Source organism: Peromyscus maniculatus, chromosome 6, assembly GCF_049852395.1.
Source record: "Peromyscus maniculatus bairdii isolate BWxNUB_F1_BW_parent chromosome 6, HU_Pman_BW_mat_3.1, whole genome shotgun sequence".
Taxonomy (NCBI): Eukaryota; Metazoa; Chordata; class Mammalia; order Rodentia; family Cricetidae; genus Peromyscus; species Peromyscus maniculatus.
In genome coordinates this window covers 137,649,154-137,669,137 of record NC_134857.1, presented here as the reverse complement: position 1 = coordinate 137,669,137, position 19,984 = coordinate 137,649,154, and the positions used below count along the sequence as shown (strand labels likewise).

Genomic DNA, 19,984 nt, shown 5'->3' with positions numbered 1-19,984 from the left:
CCTTGTGGAGTTCACCACTTTGCTCATATTAACCTCAGTCCTGTTGACTGTAAGCAAGGGCTGAGTTATCCTTCAAGGTCAAATCCACAGCTTAAGGGGCTGAAAGTGTCTCAGTGGCTGGATGACACGAGGGGACACTCACTTTCTAGTGCTGCCCTCACTCTGTTAATTGAATGGAGTTCTTACCCATACCATAGCTGCTGACAAATGTTTCTAGTGCCCTGTCTCCTTTTGGGGACATCAGAAATGAAGACAGTCCTTTGGGGATACAAGCCTCAAAGATGCCAATTCTTCAACCTGCTTTACTTATAGGTTGGAAGTATTTGGTAAATTGAGTCTCAGTCATAGACTTTGGGTAAGACCCACGTGCTGGTTGCTGTTTCATTGTGCTTGTATATTATGAGAAATGCACAAACATCTCTTCATTGTCATCATTTAGGTGTACAAACCCAAGTGAGGAGGAAGAGGGTCATGACACACAATGGATGAACATTGCTGTGTTCCTCATGGGTGCCCATGCTTTTCCAGTCATCCTCCTCTAAGTGGCCTTACGATCACTCTTTCCTTCTGTTCACTACACAGGTGGCAGGTGGAAGCCAAGTGTCATTTGGCACTTAAATTGTGGTCAGCACTTAGTGATTTTATACCAGTCTTGAGATACTCAAGAAAGATTAAAACATTAGAATATGGACATTTTCAATGATTCTTCATCTAAGTTTGCTGTCTTGGTGAGTCTCTCTCTGGTCCATTGGTTTTCAGGAATTAATATAATTTGTTCAGCAGCAACATAGCCACAGAAGGAGGCACAAGAGGGAGAAACCTATTCTCCCAAACTCTGACTTCCTAAGGTTTCCATGAAAGCAAAGATTCATCACTCGGATGCATTATCTCTGTCTCTCCTTAAAGGTGAACTGTGCAACCAATTCTCACCACAGCACTTAGCCTCCCAGGATAGAGCTTAAGTATGCAATTACAAAGTTATTCTCACTATTATCTCAAGGAAAAAGCTTTTGGTGAATTTGTTTTAAGTTGTAATGTCAGTATTTTCAGGAATTTGCAGGACTAGAAGATAAAGACTCGGACATATCTGAGCCTATTCAAGCAGAATTTTGTTTCTCTAAAGAGACTTATTAAAGAAGTTTTCTCTGTTAAAATAAAGTAAGTACAAAACCATCAGCCTAATGCAGTACTATGGAAATAGGAATAGAATTCAAGCAACAAATGTGAGCCATATTATGCATTTCAGCCTTCTAGTAGACTCATTTTCAAATGATAAAAAGAAACTCATAGATTTGATCTTGAAAAATATGTAATTTTATTCAATGTACCTAAATGTTGATTTTAAAATGTACCGAGATGTTTTACATTCTGCTTTTTTGTATCCTGGTCATGGGAATGTATTTAGGTCAGGAATGAACATTAACAACAAAATCCTCTTAAGTGGTGAGCTGTCATGGTTCATGCCTTGAATTGCAGCACTTGGCAGGCAGAGGCAGGAAGACTCCTGTGGATTAGAGGCCACTCTGATCTAATATGTAGCAAGCTCTAGGAAAGTCAGAATAGACCCTGTCTAAAAAGGGAGAGGAAAATGAAAGAAAGAACCCCTCACCTTTCAAAACTTTAAAAAAATAGTTTAATTCATTTTTGACAATTCATATATGTACTTAATGCATTTTTATTGTATTCACCCCATTGTCCTCTCTCACCTACAAACTCATTCCGAGCCTTCATTCCAACAAGTCTCTGTCCTGATTTCATGTCTTGTTATTTTATTTTAGTTTTTGATTTTTTGAGACAGAGTTTCTCTGTAGCCCTGGCTGCCCCAGAACTTGCTCTGTAGACCAAGCTGGCCTTGAACTCACAGAGATCTGCCTGCCTCTGCCTCCCAAGTGCTGAGATTAACAGTGTGTGCCACCACCACCTGGCTTCATGTCGTTTTTTAAATGGCCCTCCGAGTTTTATTAGGGCTGCTTGCATGATCATGGGTGTGTCTCCACCTTATCCATGGAGATAATGTCCTTCACCAAACCTGAAGTTTGCTAATTTCTGCTGGGCTGGTGTCCGGAGAGCCTCAGCCATCCTCCTGTCTCCCAACCCCTCCCCTAGCGTCACAGATACAGTCACATTGGGCCTTTCACAGAGTTCTGAGGAGCTGACAGCAGATCCCCAAGCTTGCACAGCAATGTTCTTGTGCCATGAACCATCTTTCCAGCACAGATTATTCAGTCGGGGAGGTTAACTGAGAAGCCTGTGCTAGCAACCTTCTGCCCACGGAAGGCCACGGATGAAACAGATTGTGAAGGGAGCAGCATACAGTGAATCTCGGCAGTGTCCTCGCAGCACTGTTCTCCATTTGCTATCTTCATTGTTTCTCTGTTACTGAGTCTCCCATTATTTGGTTATCCCCAGAGCACCTTCCCAGACCTCCTCTTCATTTTTCATTCTGTGGATTCCAGGCATTGGAACAGCTGCTTTCTATTGTTCTCACAGCTGCTTCTAATTAAGTGCTCTCTATTACAAAAGCAACGTTGTTTCTACCCTTCTTATCTATCCTAAAGGTATTTTTGTCTTTCTAAGAGTTTTTATTACATGCAACAAATTGGAAACACTATTAACCACTACAAAAAAGGTATAATATTGTTAAAGAGCTCATGAGCCTTGCTGTGGCAATTGGACAGTCATTCATTCATTAGTACAAGTCCAGTTATTGCTTTGGAATAAAAATTTTGGTTTGGTTCACTAAATACCATTTATTGGGTGTAGGCCTTAAGGCATGTTGTTTAGTCAGAAAATTAAAAAAAAAATCAAAGTATTGCTACCAATCATGTTTCAGGATTAATACCAATATTAAAAACCACCTAGTACATGTAAAACTTTGAATGGGGATTTGTGAATAATCTCTGATTCAAAACCCTTGCCTCCTTTCAATATGTTACAACCCCCTTCTTCATTTATTCCATGGTTGTTTATGGAGTGGCTGCTATGGCCACACAGATACATTATCAATTATGCATGATCTTCACTCTTAAGCAATTTATACTTTATAATGAGCCAGATAAACACAAGAATATTGACAAGAGGGAGACTATGTAGGTTGCTTGTTAATTGCACAGGCAATAAAGCCAGACAGATTTGGTATAGAGGCTGGATTTGCATTTTTTTTTTTAGCTTTGTAACATAAAAAAGTGACTTAGTATCAAAAAGCTGTATCTTCATCTGTATACAAGGTGTGGTTGGCAAGACAAGTGAAACAGTGCCCAACATGCATAGTTCTGGCCCTCTAAAGTGAGTGCTTTAGAGTCAGTGCAAGGCACTCTCCTCATTGTCAAAGTAAGTAAACCTGCATCTAAGGAGTAGAGGGGGAGGGCACGCCAATCATTCCCCAGGTTTAGGGAAGTGCCCTGCTTACCGAAGGGGGAAAACAGCTGATGGTTTGGAAAATTTTGGAAGAGGAAGAGTCCATATGTCTGTGTGTGAAGATGTGTGAGTCATTCTTGGAACTCCAAGTCTTATGAATGTAGTGGGTGTGCAAGAGAAGCAGTGGCCAAGGCTCTGGGATTAAAGAATCCAGAAGCTTCTTACTGTGGCTAAGAGGGTGCGAAAAACAACATGCCCAGATCCTCAGCTGCAGTCACTGGGATCACCCTAGGGTTCTCTGACAGTTTCTCTTCTCCACAACAAAAGAAAACAATGGAATGCCAGCTGCGCTGCATCATGCTCAAAGATCATACATATCAAAAAGCCATCCTAATTTTGACTATAGTCAAATATCTTCCCACTAACCAAAGGGTCCCCCCAGTAACCAGCTTTATACATATTTTAGTGAGAAGAATACTGGAGACTCCACCAGCTGAAAAGTACTGGCCTAGCAAGACTTTGTCACTCTGTGACTGTCCCAAGCCTAAAGCACACATGGAGAAGTCTCTCTACATTGTGAGGTATTATGGGGAAATGGAACCTTTTAACAGACTACTGGTAGATAGATAAAACTTCTATCACCCTCTACAGGGATTTTCAAAATATGTTCCTGAGAAACCTGTGTTGCTAAGAATACCAGTTGATTAATAAATTGCTGCATATCCCATGAGGTCTTTAATCACGGTGGTTTGCTGGGCTGCACAGAATTTGTGATTTTATTTCACTTTATTCTTCTTGATGAAGTGATTTGAAAGGGTTTAAGCAAGCTAATCAAAAATGGACTGATGAGACAGAGTGTGTAGAAGGGTCTGGTCTACTAACTATTAGAAGTTTGATCCAGAAAGGTTTGTAATCTGAAAGTTCATGAAGTCAGCTGAAAACCATGGGAATGGAAACTCTGAACTTGTCTTTGTGAAGGTTAAATCAGATACCATGAAGGGAAACTCTCTTAAGACTGACAGAGTCACTCAGCACACAGGAGTCTGTTTTTCCTGGCTGTGTGTCTTCACTGTCCTCTGCTACTTAATGTCCCCAGCAACACACAGCTAAAAGACAGCCATAGTACGTGCTAACGTTTCTGAACACAGATTTGATGGAAGAAATGAACTCTGTCTTTTATTTTAATAAACAACCTCTAGGAGATTTCCTTTTTCTCCATTCCAAAAACAGAGGCAGGGTGCCTGGTGCTTCTCCTGACCCTTTAACACAGGCATGTCTACCCCAAATCTTTAGGAACGCTTGTTCATCAGCAGTGTGCAGAAAACGTTTTCTGCCAAGGGAGCCTACATGGCCGACAGCAGTCAAGCCTCCAGCTTCTCACTGAGCCCCGAGTTCCACATTGTCCCAAGATTCTGCTGTTTGTTAGCTAAAGCCAAATCTAGGAAGGAGACTAGAGCTCTGAAGTCAGAACATTCTTCTGTTTCCTGACATTGATCAATAGCTTAATTTAATTAGAAGTGGATGCCAGAGGAAAGGGATTCAGAATTTCCCTCATGTCTTTTGTAAAACAAAAGCTAATGTTAAGAAATTTACTTTTGGATCCGGGTTAATCTTAGAGGAGGCCACTATCCTTAAATAATTTTAAATTATTGAATGTAGGCCTCAGCACAACCGCTAACTTAATAAGAGAATAAAGACTACAGGTTTCCTTTTGTGGAAAAATCAAGACCTTCTCTCTTTTAATGACCTCCTCCCTATGGCACTTAAGGATCAGTTTTGAGCATTTAGAGTCTTGCTGCAGACCTCTCGATATACTCTCCACTCACTTCTGGAAGATTCTCAAGCTGAACTCCTTCATCACAGCTTTGCAAAAACTCACATAAGTCTTTGAAGATGACGCAGGGTAGTGAGACTTTTTGTCATCTCTAGCTGTTCCTTGTAAAAGAGCAAAACAGAAGAGAGAGATCTATGGTGTTTAAATGGTGCCTAAAGATGACATCGTTACTGAAATATTGTATTGCTGTGAAAAAAAAGCCCCACTTGCAGACTGTAAATATAAACCTAGCGACTTGAAGCTGTAAGCAAAGCTGAGGTTGGCTCCTGAGAAGCAGGGCCTGAACTGGGGATTTGGACACTTGGCAGGACACCAAAGTCAGAGATACAAGAGGAAGGCTGTCTCCAGCCACTTCAGCAACTGACAACCCTGGCTGTTACCGGAGCCAAGCATGTGCCCTGGCCCCTAAGTTTGTCATTTTTGCCTAGCGTGGATTTAAATAAGCTTCTGTTGTGTGACAATCCTGATTTGAATGTATGGAATATGAACTTGTGAATTGCTTGCCATTTGGAAGAAACTGGATGATCCTGAGAGCTAGTTTAATCACAAACGCAATGAGCAGCTTCCACTGAGGTCTGGCTTGCAGATGAGCTCAGTCTGGACCTTATGTGGAGGAACAAGTGTCATAGGACAGGGTATGTTTTATAAGTAAACTTTGCTAGCCTGTGTGTCTCTGTGGGAGTGCTCTGAGTCAGGTCTCCGAAGGGGAACATCATCCCCCCACCAAATACCCAAAGACTTCGCACCCATGAGCTAGAACTGAGAGCAGCCACTTCCCTTTCAGGGAGTGGGGAAAGCCTTGTGGATAGCTTCCCCAGGAGGAATGGGAATTCTTATTCCTAACTCTACAGCCACCTGCCAAGGCACCTGCCTCTTTAGTCCAGTTTGACCACATTTCATAACTTGGTTTCCCCACTGCCAGCCTCCCTGTCATCAATATTGTGCTAACTGACTTGCTTCTCATCTTTTACAGAAACTCTTAAGGGGAGAGGGATTCCTCTAATTGGTGTGTCTACATCTCTCTGTCATCAGACTCAAGGGCTCTGATGTCAGCCTCTAATCCACCAGGGTCTTCTCAGTCCAGATCACATCACTGCCTACAAAGCTGGGTATGCAAGGTATGGGAATAAGTATACTGTCTACCAAAAGCTTCATGAAGGAAGATGATGTGCCTACTTAGCTTTACCATCATGGCTACGAAGAAGCTGGGCAGGTTGCACTTAAACACCATAGTGTCTTGGTGTGGAATACAAGATAATAATGTCCCCTAGAGCTGTGTGGCTGCCTCACCATTGCCTATATGAGGAGGCCTCCTGGCTGTGTATCACCAGAACCATCAGTGTGGGGGGATGGTAGTAAGTATTCATGAATACTTACAGAGAGACTAGATAAAAGAATGTGCACAGAGACACACAGGCTAGCAAAGTTTACTTATAAACATGTCCATTACATGTAGGCTTCAGTGCTTCTCCCTCAGAAATTTGCCAGATGCCTTCTCCTTTGTGCCCAACACTGTGTCCAAAGCAGGGACACATTTGTCTGTTTTATGCCACAGGAAGTCAGAACTGAAAAGGTTAGCATGGGCATCGATTTTGTCTTACTGAGAAGAGGGAAGAGCAGCAAGATAAATGACTTCCGACACATGACAAAGGAATCAGATGAGTGGCCCTGCATTGGACACTGGCCTGGGGGCCTGCAGGGGAAATGGGAACTCTGTGATCTGCCAGGAACCTAGCTCAGATAAAGTAGTAGGCAACAAGAGCTACCAGGGGATTCCATAGTCCAAGATAGTCTTTATTGTGATAATTCCCATCAAGGCATCTTGCCTTTCAAATCTCTCATTCTCAACTTGAACAATGTGCCTCTCCCGCCTGCCCCCGACAAAAAAAATAAAATAAAATAAAATAAAATAAAAATAAAAAAATAAAAAAAACACCTTTCTACTTGTTTCTATTTATTGATTTTGAGAGTTTTCTTGTCTTTGTTTTTTCTCCTTAGCTCAGGCTGGTTTGGAATTCACAGTACCATTCTTGCCTTCACCTCCCAAGAGTGAGCCAAGATATCTGCTTCAAGTTTTGATGCCTCACGCCAGTAACAGCAATATATCCTTAACTGTGAAATTTATTTAGTGTTCAGGAAGACACATAAAACATGACAATCATATGAAATCTACTTTTAAGAAACATTACAAAATAACAGAGGGTGTATTTTTAAAACTATACTTGTTTTTTTTTTTCATTAATAATTATTGAACACAATGGGCTTCCAACTCAAACATAACCTGTGTTTTATGACACGGCTTTTGCCTAAATTAATAACCACCTTTCTTTTTTTCTTGCAGAATTGGGTAGTGAACGGTCAAGTTTCCCTTTCTATGTCTGCTTCTATCTTTCATTCTTAGTCCTTCAGTTAACGGCCATGAAGTCTGCATTGCTGAAGCAATGTGTGAACTTTGAGTAAGTGCAGGGACCCATCCCTAAGAATCTCTCCTCCAGGCCATCATTCAGGGACTATCTGGGCACACCACAGAACATGCTATCTCCACTCTGCAAATAATACCCTGTGCTTCAAGAGCCTGGTCAGCACAAGAAACTGTAAAACTTGAGCTCCCCACACTTGGTTAGATTTAAGGCTCATGCAAACTCAGTTCTGGTTTGCGTCAGTGGTGGAGGCTCAGTGTGGCCCTGCTGTCTGTGACTACCTGTAGAGATAATTCTACAGGACCCACCTTGTGAAGTCTGCAGAAGAACCTGGCCTAGACAACAACTGCAAAAAGTGAAGTCCGCTCTGTGTGTGTAAAGAATCCCGGACTAGAAAAGAGCCCTACAAGGTGTGGGAGCAGAGGACACGGAAGCTCACCTCCAGCCCAGAGACGGACTGCTGAAGCAGGGGGCTGGCTGCAGATGATGAGTCCTCCTGCTGTCACAGGCGCTGGGCAGGTTCCAGAGCACAATGGTGTGGCTACCCCTGTCCCACAAGAGAGGGGAGTGGAATCTAGCAAGCTTTAAAGAAAGGCAGCCCCTGACAGCTGTCCAGGGATGAGAGAATTAAAGTGGCTAGCAGCCCTGGATGTGGTGAGAGGAAAGGGACGATGAATTATAAATGCAACGTGTGTACATATAATCTGGTGCTTTTCTTACTTTTGTCTCTTTTTGGAAATGGTAGGTTTTTCATTTTTTTCTGTTTTGTTTTGAGCTGTAAAACATTACTTCCATCTTTTCAGTTTTGTAATGATGATGATGATGATGTCCTAGAAGGCAGATTAAAGTGAATACTGCCATTCACAAGGCATTGTGGTGATATTCCTTTATGGAGGAAAGCCACCAGCTTGCCAAGCTCAGAAGTAAAGCATCAAGCACTGTATGCCTGTTACTTTCACATGCACCTGCCTAGCTTTTCATTATGACCCTGTGAGATGGGCTGGCATTTTTTAATCACTGTTTCATGGTAAAAAAAGAAAATAGTCTCACAGGCAGGTGTCAATCACTTGCCTGAAGGGGGCAGAGAATGGAGCATGAAACCAAGATAAGGGAGAGCTCTTTTGACAGTGGCCTCTCACTGGCAGGCTTAGCAGCCCAAGAGGGGCTGGGGAGTTGAGGGGTGAGTGACAAGTGCAAGAACAGAGAGGACAGGGTTCTGTGGGAAGACAACAGCAGGTCTGGGTCACAGTAAGTTTTCAAGCTGTCCCGCTACCCCTAGGTTCTCCTCACCAAAGAAGCCGCCGCATGCTGTCCATCTGCCACATCTTCAAAGAATGAATGACTGTATTTATCTGCATTATTGTGGTACACCTAGGCAGAGAACTCAGGAAAACCACTTCCCATCTTTATCTGTGGAAGTTGTCATCTCTGGGAGAAAGTGAGAGTTTAAGAGTTGTGGCTGGTGGGAGGTAAGTCTAATCTGCCCTCTTACCTCCATGATGAGGGAGGAGGAAGCTTCCAACACACTGCAGCTATCAGTGCCAAGGGCCTCAGGGCCAAGATGGAGACATAGCAGAACCCTACATAGTTAAAGGCACTGTATCTGCTGAGAGTCTGGGTGGCTTCCTACTGCCCTGGAGGACAGTGTAAGGGCAGAGAAGGGAAGCGCTGCCCTGGATGATTCCACAACACCCTGCAGTACTGAAGGGCAGCTACAGGCTGTTATAAATGTTTGTGATGCATGTTCCCAAGTATTAGTCTGGTGTGGGTGACTTTTGCTGCTTTTCAAAATGAGAAAGGCCAGTGGCTCACAGTTCTGTTATTCTGTAGACCAGCTGACTCCCCTCAAATGCTCAAGAAGTGCTGAATTATTTGCATTCTCACAGACCCCAAATTTAAATGTCTACATCTTTTAGTTATGATTTATCTCATTAATCTTTAGGTTATATTGGCTTTCAGCTGTATCAGTCAGCAACTCCACTCCCACCTACATACTCAGCTTCATCAGTACACAGCATGGACCAAACTGTCCCTTGTCCAAATTGCAGGCTTGGATGCACTGAATGGTGATGTCAGGTGATATCCAGTGACACTATCCCAGTAGAAGGACCACCTCTGTGCACTGCAGATCAGAAGGTACAAGGCTTCCCATGCTGTGATTAAGGCTAGAATTCCCAGCCTTTAGGCAAAGTAAGTAGCAAGCAAACCACAACCAAAACTGAAAGTAAAGTCAGACGTGGGTGTCCTGGGTCACAACTCTGGTTCTAATTCCATGGAAGATCGAGATTGAATTTTGGTGTTGTGGGTGCTGGTGACAGTCTTAGAGGACTCAGTTAAATGAGAGGCTGCTCGTAAAGCGCTGCAACAACACAGGATTCCACCCAGATAGCATACTCTTCCTTCCTTTTCGATAACCAGCATCCCTAACAACAAACTGACCTCAAAATAAAGTAGCAGCCAGCCTCACCATTTTCCAGACCGCATACACCAGAGTCCTCCTAATGATTGTTTTCTCAATCTCTATACAAAGGGTTCTGCTGCCTGCCACCCAAAGAGAAGTCTTCATTCTGCCATTTGGGGACAAATTAGTACGTTTGGCTCTATGGAGATTTCACATGCATCTCTGTGATTCACTGTGCACACTGTCCTCACTGGCTGTGCTTCTGGACACACTAAAGTCAGTCTCGAGGTTAAGCCATGCCATGGGACCTCTTTCAGGAGGGAATTCCTCTGAGAGTCAAAGGCATGAATTCCAGCCTATCTTGCATTGTGTGTGTGTTTTTTTTTAATTGTTTCACACATAAGTGTGGAAGTTCTACTGTTGTGGAAAAAAAACAAAAACCAAAAAAACAACTTCTTATGTGTATGGGTATTCTGTCTGCAAACACACACACACACACACACACACACACACACACACACACACACACACACACATGTCTGTGTAGCAGGTGCATGCCTGCTGTCCATGGATATCAGAAGAAGGGGGTGTTGGATCCCCTGGAACTTGAGTCACAGACAGCTGAACTGCCATGTGGGTACTAGGAACTAAACCCAGGTCCTCTGCAGGAGCAGCGAGTGCTCTTACCTGCTGATCCACCTCCCCAGCTCCTCTTTGACTCATTTTCTATAAGTCTATTTAGAGTTGAAATTATAGTGCATGGCCCTCAGTTCTACCACCAGTGCTCAGAATAAGAAAGAGGACGGAGGGAAAGGGAGAACCAATATATTATATTGAAGTAAACTCTAAAATATAATGAATTCTGAATACTCTCACTTCATAAAACAAGTTATAGCCAAATCTTCCTAAGGTGCATATCTGAATTTTAATTTCTCCTTGAGCACCATCCAAACATGGCAGGAGCTACAGTTAGAGATAATTAGGGGTTGGGGCAAAATAGTTTTACATGCTGTAGAATCACATTGCCCCCTAAAATAATCTACCAAGCCTATCTATCTCATGTGTCTTATTAAAGCAAATGCCACTTAAAATATATCTCCACTGAAGTATCCCTATGAGGATGTGTGGGCACCGAGCAGGGATGTGGCTATCTCAGGAATGAGGACAAATTCTTCCAGGCTCTTGTGTCGAGTCCCAAGACTGAGGATGAGCAGTGGCTTGCCCATCAGACCTCACCCTTCATAGTATCCATAGCTTCAGATTTATTGTTCTTTAGTGGCTATAGTATCAGTCACATCTCTTTGGGGGTACCAGGCTACACAAATACAAAGTGTCTTCCTGGCCTTGTCTGAACAGCATCCTAAGGGTTCCTGTGTCTAGGAATCTGATGATTATGTCAAATCACCGGACTATTTGGTGGGCCTAGAGAGATTTTTAAAAAAAATCATAATAAGTCAGTAGGTTGTGGAGTCAACTGGCTGATGTTAATGAAATGGCAATTTGATATCTAATAACACAGACTAAACACAGACCAGTTACCCAGCAGGCCACTTCTTACTGATCTCATCATCTTGACAGCTTCACATCTTGTAATCTGAAAAGCTTCTAGGAGAGAGAAGCTCTGTAACACACACACACACACACACACACACACACACACACACTACATGTGTGATGGTAAGGGACAGAAGCTGTAATTTATTTTATGGGGAGAAACAGGGTGTTCATTCTTTTTTTTTTTCACAGATGTTGGTTCTACTACATTTTGTCACAGTAATAATTATTATAAGAGAAACTTTGAAACAAGGTAAATTTACAGCCAAGCAGAATATGGGTAACTAGGTCAGTATCCTATGCCCAACTTCTCCAAAGACAGTAGGAAATCTCCACTGTACTCCTAGTTAGAAAATATGCAGACAATTTCTCATGTTGACATTTACAGGTGAAAACATAATTCATGGGGTTCTTGTAACCTTCTAACCTGCCCCCCCCCAAAAAAAATTCTGTTTGCACCATAGCTCTTTCTGACAATGGGCTGATATGTATTTTGATGGTACACCAAAGAAATTGAAACCATTTTTTAATGTGCCTATTCTGGGGCTGGGTAAAGTACTAGTCACAGTATGGGGACCAGAGTTTGGATCACCAGCATCCAGACAATGTGTTGGGCAGGTGTGGTGGCTGGCCATGGTAACCCAAGTGCATGGGAAGCAGAGAAGGGGATCCCTGGAGCAAGCCAGCAAGCTTAACTAATGGAATAAGAGAGCTCTGAGTTCCAGTAGGAGACCTTGCCTCATACATAAGGTGAAACAAGACCAAAGAAGACATCAGTCTCTAGTCTCCACATGCAAAGGCACCCAACTGTGCATGTGCACACCACCACATGTGTGCTCTCACTCACATACACGTGAATACATAGCACACATACACATGCAGAAATAAACAAAATTACGTATTTTGAAACTGAATTTCCCCTCTGGTATGATCTCATGTTGAATTCATTCTAATCATGTTGAGAAATGAACTTATAAAGTTTTAGTTAAATGCAGCAAATTAGAATCATCCAATGGTCAGTCATCCCATTCTTGTGTTTTAAGGGCATCTCTCTATGCTCTGGACCATAGGGCAGCGGGATTCCTGATTCCTGACCATTGTGATAGGTTGGGAAACTGTTTGCCTTTAAAGCCATGCTAGTTCAGTGAAGTGTTTATTCTGGGAGCTTCATTTCCCTCTTCTTGGCCACCTACACCTCATTCCTCAACCAAGGCAGTAAATGTCTAAAATTGGTGCTGGTTCTGGTAAACATAATGATGACATCAGCCTGTGTTCCAGCTCCTAGAGAACACTGACCACTCCGTCACTTGTGGCCAGTTAGGTCCCAGCAGCACTGCCTTGTCTGCACAGCCCCAGGACAGTCACCATGGGGTTCTCAAAGGCTTGCTTTGTCATGATCACGGATGAGGAGAGGGTGGAGGAAAAGAAGAACCACACAACTGTTTCAAGGGAAAGCTAACCTCAGGTCACACAGCAATATGATGTTCCTGACTTCACTGAACTGTACATATGAAATGGTTGAAATGCTAAATTTTGTTAAAAGCTGTGCGTATGTGTGTATAATGGGCGGCAACTGCCCACACCATAGGGCTGCTGCTCTGAACATCTATTAAGCCAAGCTGCCTGCATCCTAAGTAAGCATCCATTCTTTGCAAATTAGCAAACCGCATTTAACCACAGAAGTTTCTAGCTACAAGTGCCACAGAAGAAAACCTCAAAAACACCATGTGAGAGTAGGGGATAGGGATCATGCGGAAGCTCTGCTTCCTCTGGGTAGTTCTTTGATGGATGGTGTGGGGAGCCAGGGACTGGGGTAGCCTTACATCCTGCCTCTGGAATCGCATGGACTTGCCCTTATGGAGGGCAACAAGACCCCAATGATCGCTCGCCAAAGGGTGATGCTGTTACTGTGGAGGGTGTCACTGGGCTGAGACTTCCACTGCAGTGTGCACATTATCTACTAGCTTTCCAGGGGCTGAGGCAACTGTGCCTTCCTGCTCTTCCCTCAGACGGTAGCTAGCTGAGAACCTTTAGCCTCTGAGCAGGGCAACAAGGTGTCAAGGTTAGCTGTGGAGTGAAGCCGCTGCGGGGTGGCTGAAGCCTTAAGAGCTGGGATCTGTCAGGCTCTTGGGTACCGAACTTTCGAACTTTCGCAGACCTCTACCCTCAGGCTGTCCACACTTTCACCTGCACCTGGCAGGCCCTGTCGGGCTGGTACTTGCAAGATCCACAAGCGGCTGAGAGGTTCAGCTGGAGACTGCAACCCGAAGCTGCAGGAGCAGCGGCCTGCTGAGCACTCGGGTGCCAGGCACTTCCAGAAAGTTTCCATTTATCGCTAGCTACAAATGCCCCACGCTCACAATTACTTACCAATAGCGGAGACCAGCAGACAGACAGCACACACATGATCCCCATGAGTTGGATGGCTGTCTCGGTGGTGATCCGACCCCACTGGGCGCTAGACTGAGAGGCGGCGGCCTTGGCCCGGCAGCGGGACACTAGGGCTTTGATGGTAGCCAGGTTGCAGGCAAAGGTGACCACCAGAGCCAGCAGCCCCAGGCAGGCGAAGGCGGAGGCAAAAGCCACGCTGCCCGGCTCTCGCGCAGGGTCGGTCTCGTTGCCTGCGGGCCCGGTGCTGATGAAGCACCACGTGCCGGGCCACTGCACGCTGTAGCGGCCCACCCCCAGCACCGGCAGCAGTGCGAAGGCAAGCACTGCCAGCCACACGCCTAGCAGCACAGCGCGCGTGGCGCGAGTCTTCATGTGGCTAGCGTACCAGTGCGGCGCGCGAATGGCCAGCGCGCGCTCCACGGCCATGGCACTGGCCACCAGGAGCGAGGACAACCCGAACACCGTCATGGCCAGTCCGAAGAAGGTGCATAGGCGTCCCGATGGGTCGAGCTGCTCCCAGCGCCGCTGAGACAGGTACACGAGGATGACCACCGGGCTGGTCAAGAGCTGCCCCACCAAGTCAGTAAGGGCCAGCCAGCCAATGCACAGCAAGAAAGACTTCTTGCGCTTGCTCTCACGGCGCCGGTAGCTGCGCGATACAAGCAGCATGGCCAGCGCGTTGCCCACGAAGCCGGTAACCATCATGGTGATGGGGAAGGCCACGGACACCGAGCCACAGTCCTCCGCTGCGCTCGACAGGTTGCTGCGCGCTTCAGCGGAGCGCCCCGGCGCCCACATGCCGGCCAGAGTGGCAGTGCCGCGGAAAGGCGCGCGGGGCGGAGGCCTTCCGACTCAGGTGTTGGGCAGCTTCGTGCGCGGAAGGATGGCGCGGGCCTGGGTTCTGCTCTCCATCGCCCGCCGCCGCTGCCCGCGCCAGGCTGCGGGGTCCCGGCAGGCGCCGCCCGACGCCGCGCGAGGCTCCTCCCGCAGCTGGGAGCCTGAGGGGCGGTGCCGGGCGTGGGCAGGCTAAGGGCGGGGTCGGCTGGGATCACCTGGTGCAGCGCCCCCCTCGGCCCACACTCACTAACTCCGGGGCACTTCCCGCGTCGGACTCTGTAAAGTGCTCGACGGATTCCATGTGTGACAACTAGGAAAAGTAAAGGCGAAATTGCACATATTATTATCTGCGTGAATCACAATGCTGATTTCTGATCATGTTTGGCTGCCATTGAATTTTTTTGTATTTGTTTTATTTAGGAAAAAGATATAATACTTACAATGAGACCCACAGCTGGGAAAGAATAAGGATGAGCTTGTGTTTTAAATCTTCTTCAAATTATTGCCTTCTTTACTTTGAACTAATTCCAAATTCATATTGGGAAAGTGTATTTCTAGGATAATGTTAGTTTAAAAGTTTAACAACAGTTGACATTCATTCTTGGATGTAAAAGCAAGCAAGCACATGGATGAGAGTACATACTAAATCCACATTTTAGCAATGAGAGAAATTCTAGTATAAAAATTTTAAGAGCATTTCAGAATTCATTCATCAAAGAAAATAATGCCACCCTATAGTTGTATCAAAATTTTCTATTTATGGATAATTGATATATTATAAATTAAATTCTATTATTAATTTATATAATATTTATATCAACATCTCCCTCTCTATACCCCACCCCACTGTGTGTGTGTGTGTGTGTGTGTGTGTGTGCGCGCGCGCGCGCGCGCACGCGCGTGCGCCTGGAGGTCAGACGTCAGCATCAGGAGCCTTCCACTGACTCTCTGCTTGGTGACTCTCCACCCACACCCCAGCACTGGATTATAGCAAAACAGCTAGGCTTTTACTCAGATGTTGCGAATCCCAACTCAGGTCTTCATGTTTGCATGGTAGCCCTCAATTCACTGATCCATTTTCCCAGACCCTAAAGCTTACAGTGAGAATATGTGTTGGCCAAGGTGATTAGTCTCTTCCTCACCTTAACTGAGTTTCAGTAACCCTTTCCTGTTACAGCATTTTCCCATCCCTAGTTATCTACTTTTTAGCTGTTCACCTTGCAGATAAAGAAACTTTGAGGCTGGAATGGTTGGTTTCCTCTTGGCAGTTTTTGCTAGCTCCAAGAGTTGGTCTGAAACAACACTCCCCTCTAGTGACTAAAAGGCTAACATGCACTATCCTGTACTAAAGAGAATTTCTCTTTTAAAATTTTTAACCTTGTGTGGGTATGTGTGTGAATGTGTTCAAGTGTGTGTGGATGCCCATGATTGTGGAGGCTTAGGGACAAGCTGGGGTATCATCCCTAGGAATGCTTTTCACTTCCTTTGAAACTGGGTCTCCCATTGCCTGGAGCTCACCAATTGGGCTAGAATGACTAGTCAGTGAGGCTCAGGGATTCTTGTCTCCCATCCCGCAATGCTGGGATTATAACCCCATACCACTAGACAGAGCATTTCCACATGGGCTTTGGGGATTGAGTGCAGCCCTGTACTTGAAAGAAAACCATCCCCCTTCCTCATTAAAGACAGTTTCCCAATGGTCACTCTCTGCTTTGCTTAGGGAATCTGATTTCTTAGAAATATAGTTATTAGTAACAATAATCACTGCCCCCTACTTGAGTTCACAAACTTGCATCTCTGATTGGCTAATAAACCAGTAGAAACTGAAATTAAAGGGCCATGTCAAGTTTCAAAAAATTTAAAGCTTATATTCACCTACCTTCATATTTTAAATTCTGCTCTAAAATATTTTAATATACAACTAATTTATCTCACTTGTAACGTGGTTTTCAATTCACCACATTTCTTTCTTTTCTTTTTCTTTTTTTTTCTTTCTTTTTTTTCTTTTTTTCTTTTTTCTTTTTTTTTTTTTTTTTTTTTTTTTTTTTTTTGGTTTTTCGAGACAGGGTTTCTCTGTGTAGCTTTGGAGCCTGTCCTGGAACTCACTCTGTAGCCCAGGCTGGCTTTGAACTCACAGAGATCCACCTGCCTGCTTCTGCCTCCTGAGTGCTGGGATTAAAGGCATGCGCCACCGCTGCCCGGCTCAGTTCACCACATTTCAGTATTTAGCTAATGCATAGGAATTTATTTCGCTGTGTTGAACTTCCGTAGGGACTCTAGCCTCAGAACTAGACCCACTGTTGCCTTGTGAAGAGCCTGCAATTAGTTGTGAAGTGTATTTTTCATTCTTCACTCATTTGCTGAGCACTCACTGGGTACCTTGTATGTTAGACATTGTCTTAGCCTTGGAGACACCAATTAACACATTGAAGTCTCTACAGTTATCGAATTTAATATTAAACCTTTGATTTTCAAAAGCCCCACAGAGGGAAGGATACAGATCCCAGAGGCTTTGTCTTTGTAGAATGATTTGCTTTGGAGGTGGCATCCTATAACTTAGTGAAAATTATACACTGTAGTGACTCTGGATTGTACTCCCCCCCACCCGACACTTGACTGTCCCACTAGACAATTCCTGTCCCGAGGGTCACACCTGTTGCTATTTCTTTCCCTCTCTCAGGTCTGCTTTTATGGCTGTGTTCACTGTACATGGACTTCCTCTGTGCTTCTGTAATTTGCTGGTCAGTGATGGGGATCACACTCCCTGGTTCTGATTCTAAGGGTACTTCTTTCAAGCTCCTGCTGTGTCCTGAATTGCCCATGGTGGGTACTCCTTTAGAAGCGTTTATGCTATAGACATATTCAACAATTTAACCATTTTGGAACTGACTTCTGTCTGCCCAGTACTTGTGTTTCTTCTTCACGGGGTCTCTGCTCCTTGGGCAAAGTTCAGCTGTGAAACATGGATCAGGGTTGGTTCTTTTGCACCTCTACTGTGGGCCCAGTTGTGAGAGTCTCTTGTTGACCTGTGACTTTCCACACTTGACTTCAATCACTGGCACTTTTCACCTGTAACTCTATGCCTTCCTCATCCCTGCTTTCTAGTGTTTTTCTGAAGGTTGAATAGTAGCCTCATTCCAATAACAGCTCTCAGTTCCAGGTTTCCCTTTTTCTTTTAAAATTATCCCCTTTGGTTTCTTCATGCTTTTTAATGTTTTCTACTGAGATTAATACTTTAACAAAATTTAAATGTTTTTAGTATTTAAAGACTAACATTTATTGGCAGTGTGATATCAGCATACAGAGACATTGCTGTTTTTAAAGTGTCCTTTCAAAAATTCAAGCATCAAAACTTCTTGTGATGGTTTTAGAAGTAGAGCTTGTATGTATATCCTTCAACCTCTTCTATTCTATCACAGGTACATGGAAAGAACTAAGATTAATACAAAAGTCAATGAAAGAGAATGTTCTAGAATTATACATATGAAGTAGATATGTATGAACTATTTATTACATATACACACACCACAGTACAGATTTGCAAATTCAATTGTTTTTGTCACAGATGTTAAAAAGAAGAGTCTCCAACAAATGCTGTTATGAAGCTGATTATGGTGCTACATAATTGTAATCTTAGCACTTGTGAGGCTGAGATAGGAAAATTTCCTTGAGTTTGAGGACCCTTGTGAAGGCCACATGACAGATAATGTCTGAAATAACAACAACCCCCTGAATCAAAACAGGGTTATCTATCTGTATGGAAATAAAAAATAAACATGACCCTCACCACACATAGAATGAATAAAGATTTAAATGTATGTTTGAACTATAAATCTAGACTAAAATAGAACATTCTTCTCTGACTCTACTAGGAATATCACTGCAGCATATTTTGTTTAGTAACATGATCACCACTTTTGGTCAACACACATGGAAATCTTTCATCCTTCTTGAATGCTAGTAATCTAATCAATTATTTCTGAATGTTTGGATTGTTTGGTAGTTTATCTTTACTGCCAATTGACTGTATTTAGTTGCCTAGGAGATATACCTTTGGTCTGTAGGGTGTTTCCAGAGAATTAACTAGGGAAGGAACACAGACTCTGAGTGTGGGCAGCTCCACCTACTGGGCTTAGGACCCTGACAGAAAAGGGAAAGGAGGGAGCCAGGAGATCACCAGCATAGTCTGTTTCCTGACTGTGGATCCAAAGTGAACAACTGCCTTGCACATCTGCCATGATGACTGCATTGCACAATGGGCTGTTTCCTCACCCCACCCCAAACTGTAAAACAAAGTAAACACTTGAGTTGCTTTTGTCAAGTAATTTGTTATAACAATGAAAAGTAACTGATACAGAAAATTGGTACTGAGAAGTAGGGACATTACCATGACTATCTACAGGCCCAAAACTGTTGTGTGCTGGAGTGGCAGAACTGGAGAGTGGGTCTGCCCAATCCTGTTGGAGGCCAGATAAGACAAATCCCTCAGATTCTAGATGCTAAGATTTGCTGTTTGTCCTGCTGGGTTTTGGTCCCACTTTTTCCCAGTTTTCCCATGATATGTCCCATTCCTCCCCTTTAGAATATGAATGTTTATTCTGTGCTGAATATTGGAAATATTACACTTACATTTTGATTTTTGTAGGGTATGGTGATTTGAATAGGAATGGCTCTAATAGACTCATGTTTGAATGTTTGGCCCATAGGAAGTAGCCCTATTAGGAGGTGTGGCCTTGTTGGAGGAAATGTGTTACTGTGGGGCCAAGCTTTGAGGTCCGAGATACTCAAGCTAGGCCTAGTGTCACTTTCACCTCTGCTGCCTGTGGATCAAGATGTAAAACTCATAGTTCCTTCTCCAGAACCATGTCTGCCTACATGCTGTCATGATGATAATGGACTAGACCTCCGAAACTGTAGGCAAGCCCCAATTAAATGTTTTCCTTTATAAGTGTTGTAGACGAATTTCCAAAATGTCTTATTAAATAAATAAATAAATGAATAAATGAATAAATAAATAAAAACATGGAGCCAGAAATAGGGGTGAAAACCTGAGAGATCAGGGAATTAGGAATAGCCACAGCTAACCTCACCTCACCAACTCCACAGCTTTCAAAAGCAATCTACTTCCTGTCTACCCATGCCTATATGCCTTGTTGTTCTGCCATCTGATTTGCTCTCTCTGTCCAGCTA

The 19,984-nt window shown here is 43.9% G+C and overlaps 1 protein-coding gene and 1 long non-coding RNA gene across 3 annotated transcripts in view; one reads left to right on the top strand and one right to left on the bottom strand.

The window, feature by feature from the left end:
• Ptger3 (prostaglandin E receptor 3) overlaps positions 1-14,926 on the bottom strand; it is a 71,219-nt gene extending 56,293 nt beyond the window's left edge. For both annotated transcript variants that reach the window (XM_042280200.2, XM_015993803.3), the window contains exon 1: positions 13,937-14,926. In XM_042280200.2, coding sequence (XP_042136134.1) covers positions 13,937-14,755 — 819 coding nt within the window. In that variant the 5' untranslated portion in view covers positions 14,756-14,926. The remainder of the gene's footprint in view (positions 1-13,936) is intronic.
• LOC143274024 (uncharacterized) lies at positions 4,819-6,463 on the top strand. Its single transcript, XR_013052456.1, has 2 exons — positions 4,819-5,826; positions 6,165-6,463. It is a non-coding gene; the product is annotated as an uncharacterized LOC143274024 (long non-coding RNA).
• Positions 14,927-19,984: the final 5,058 nt, after the last annotated feature.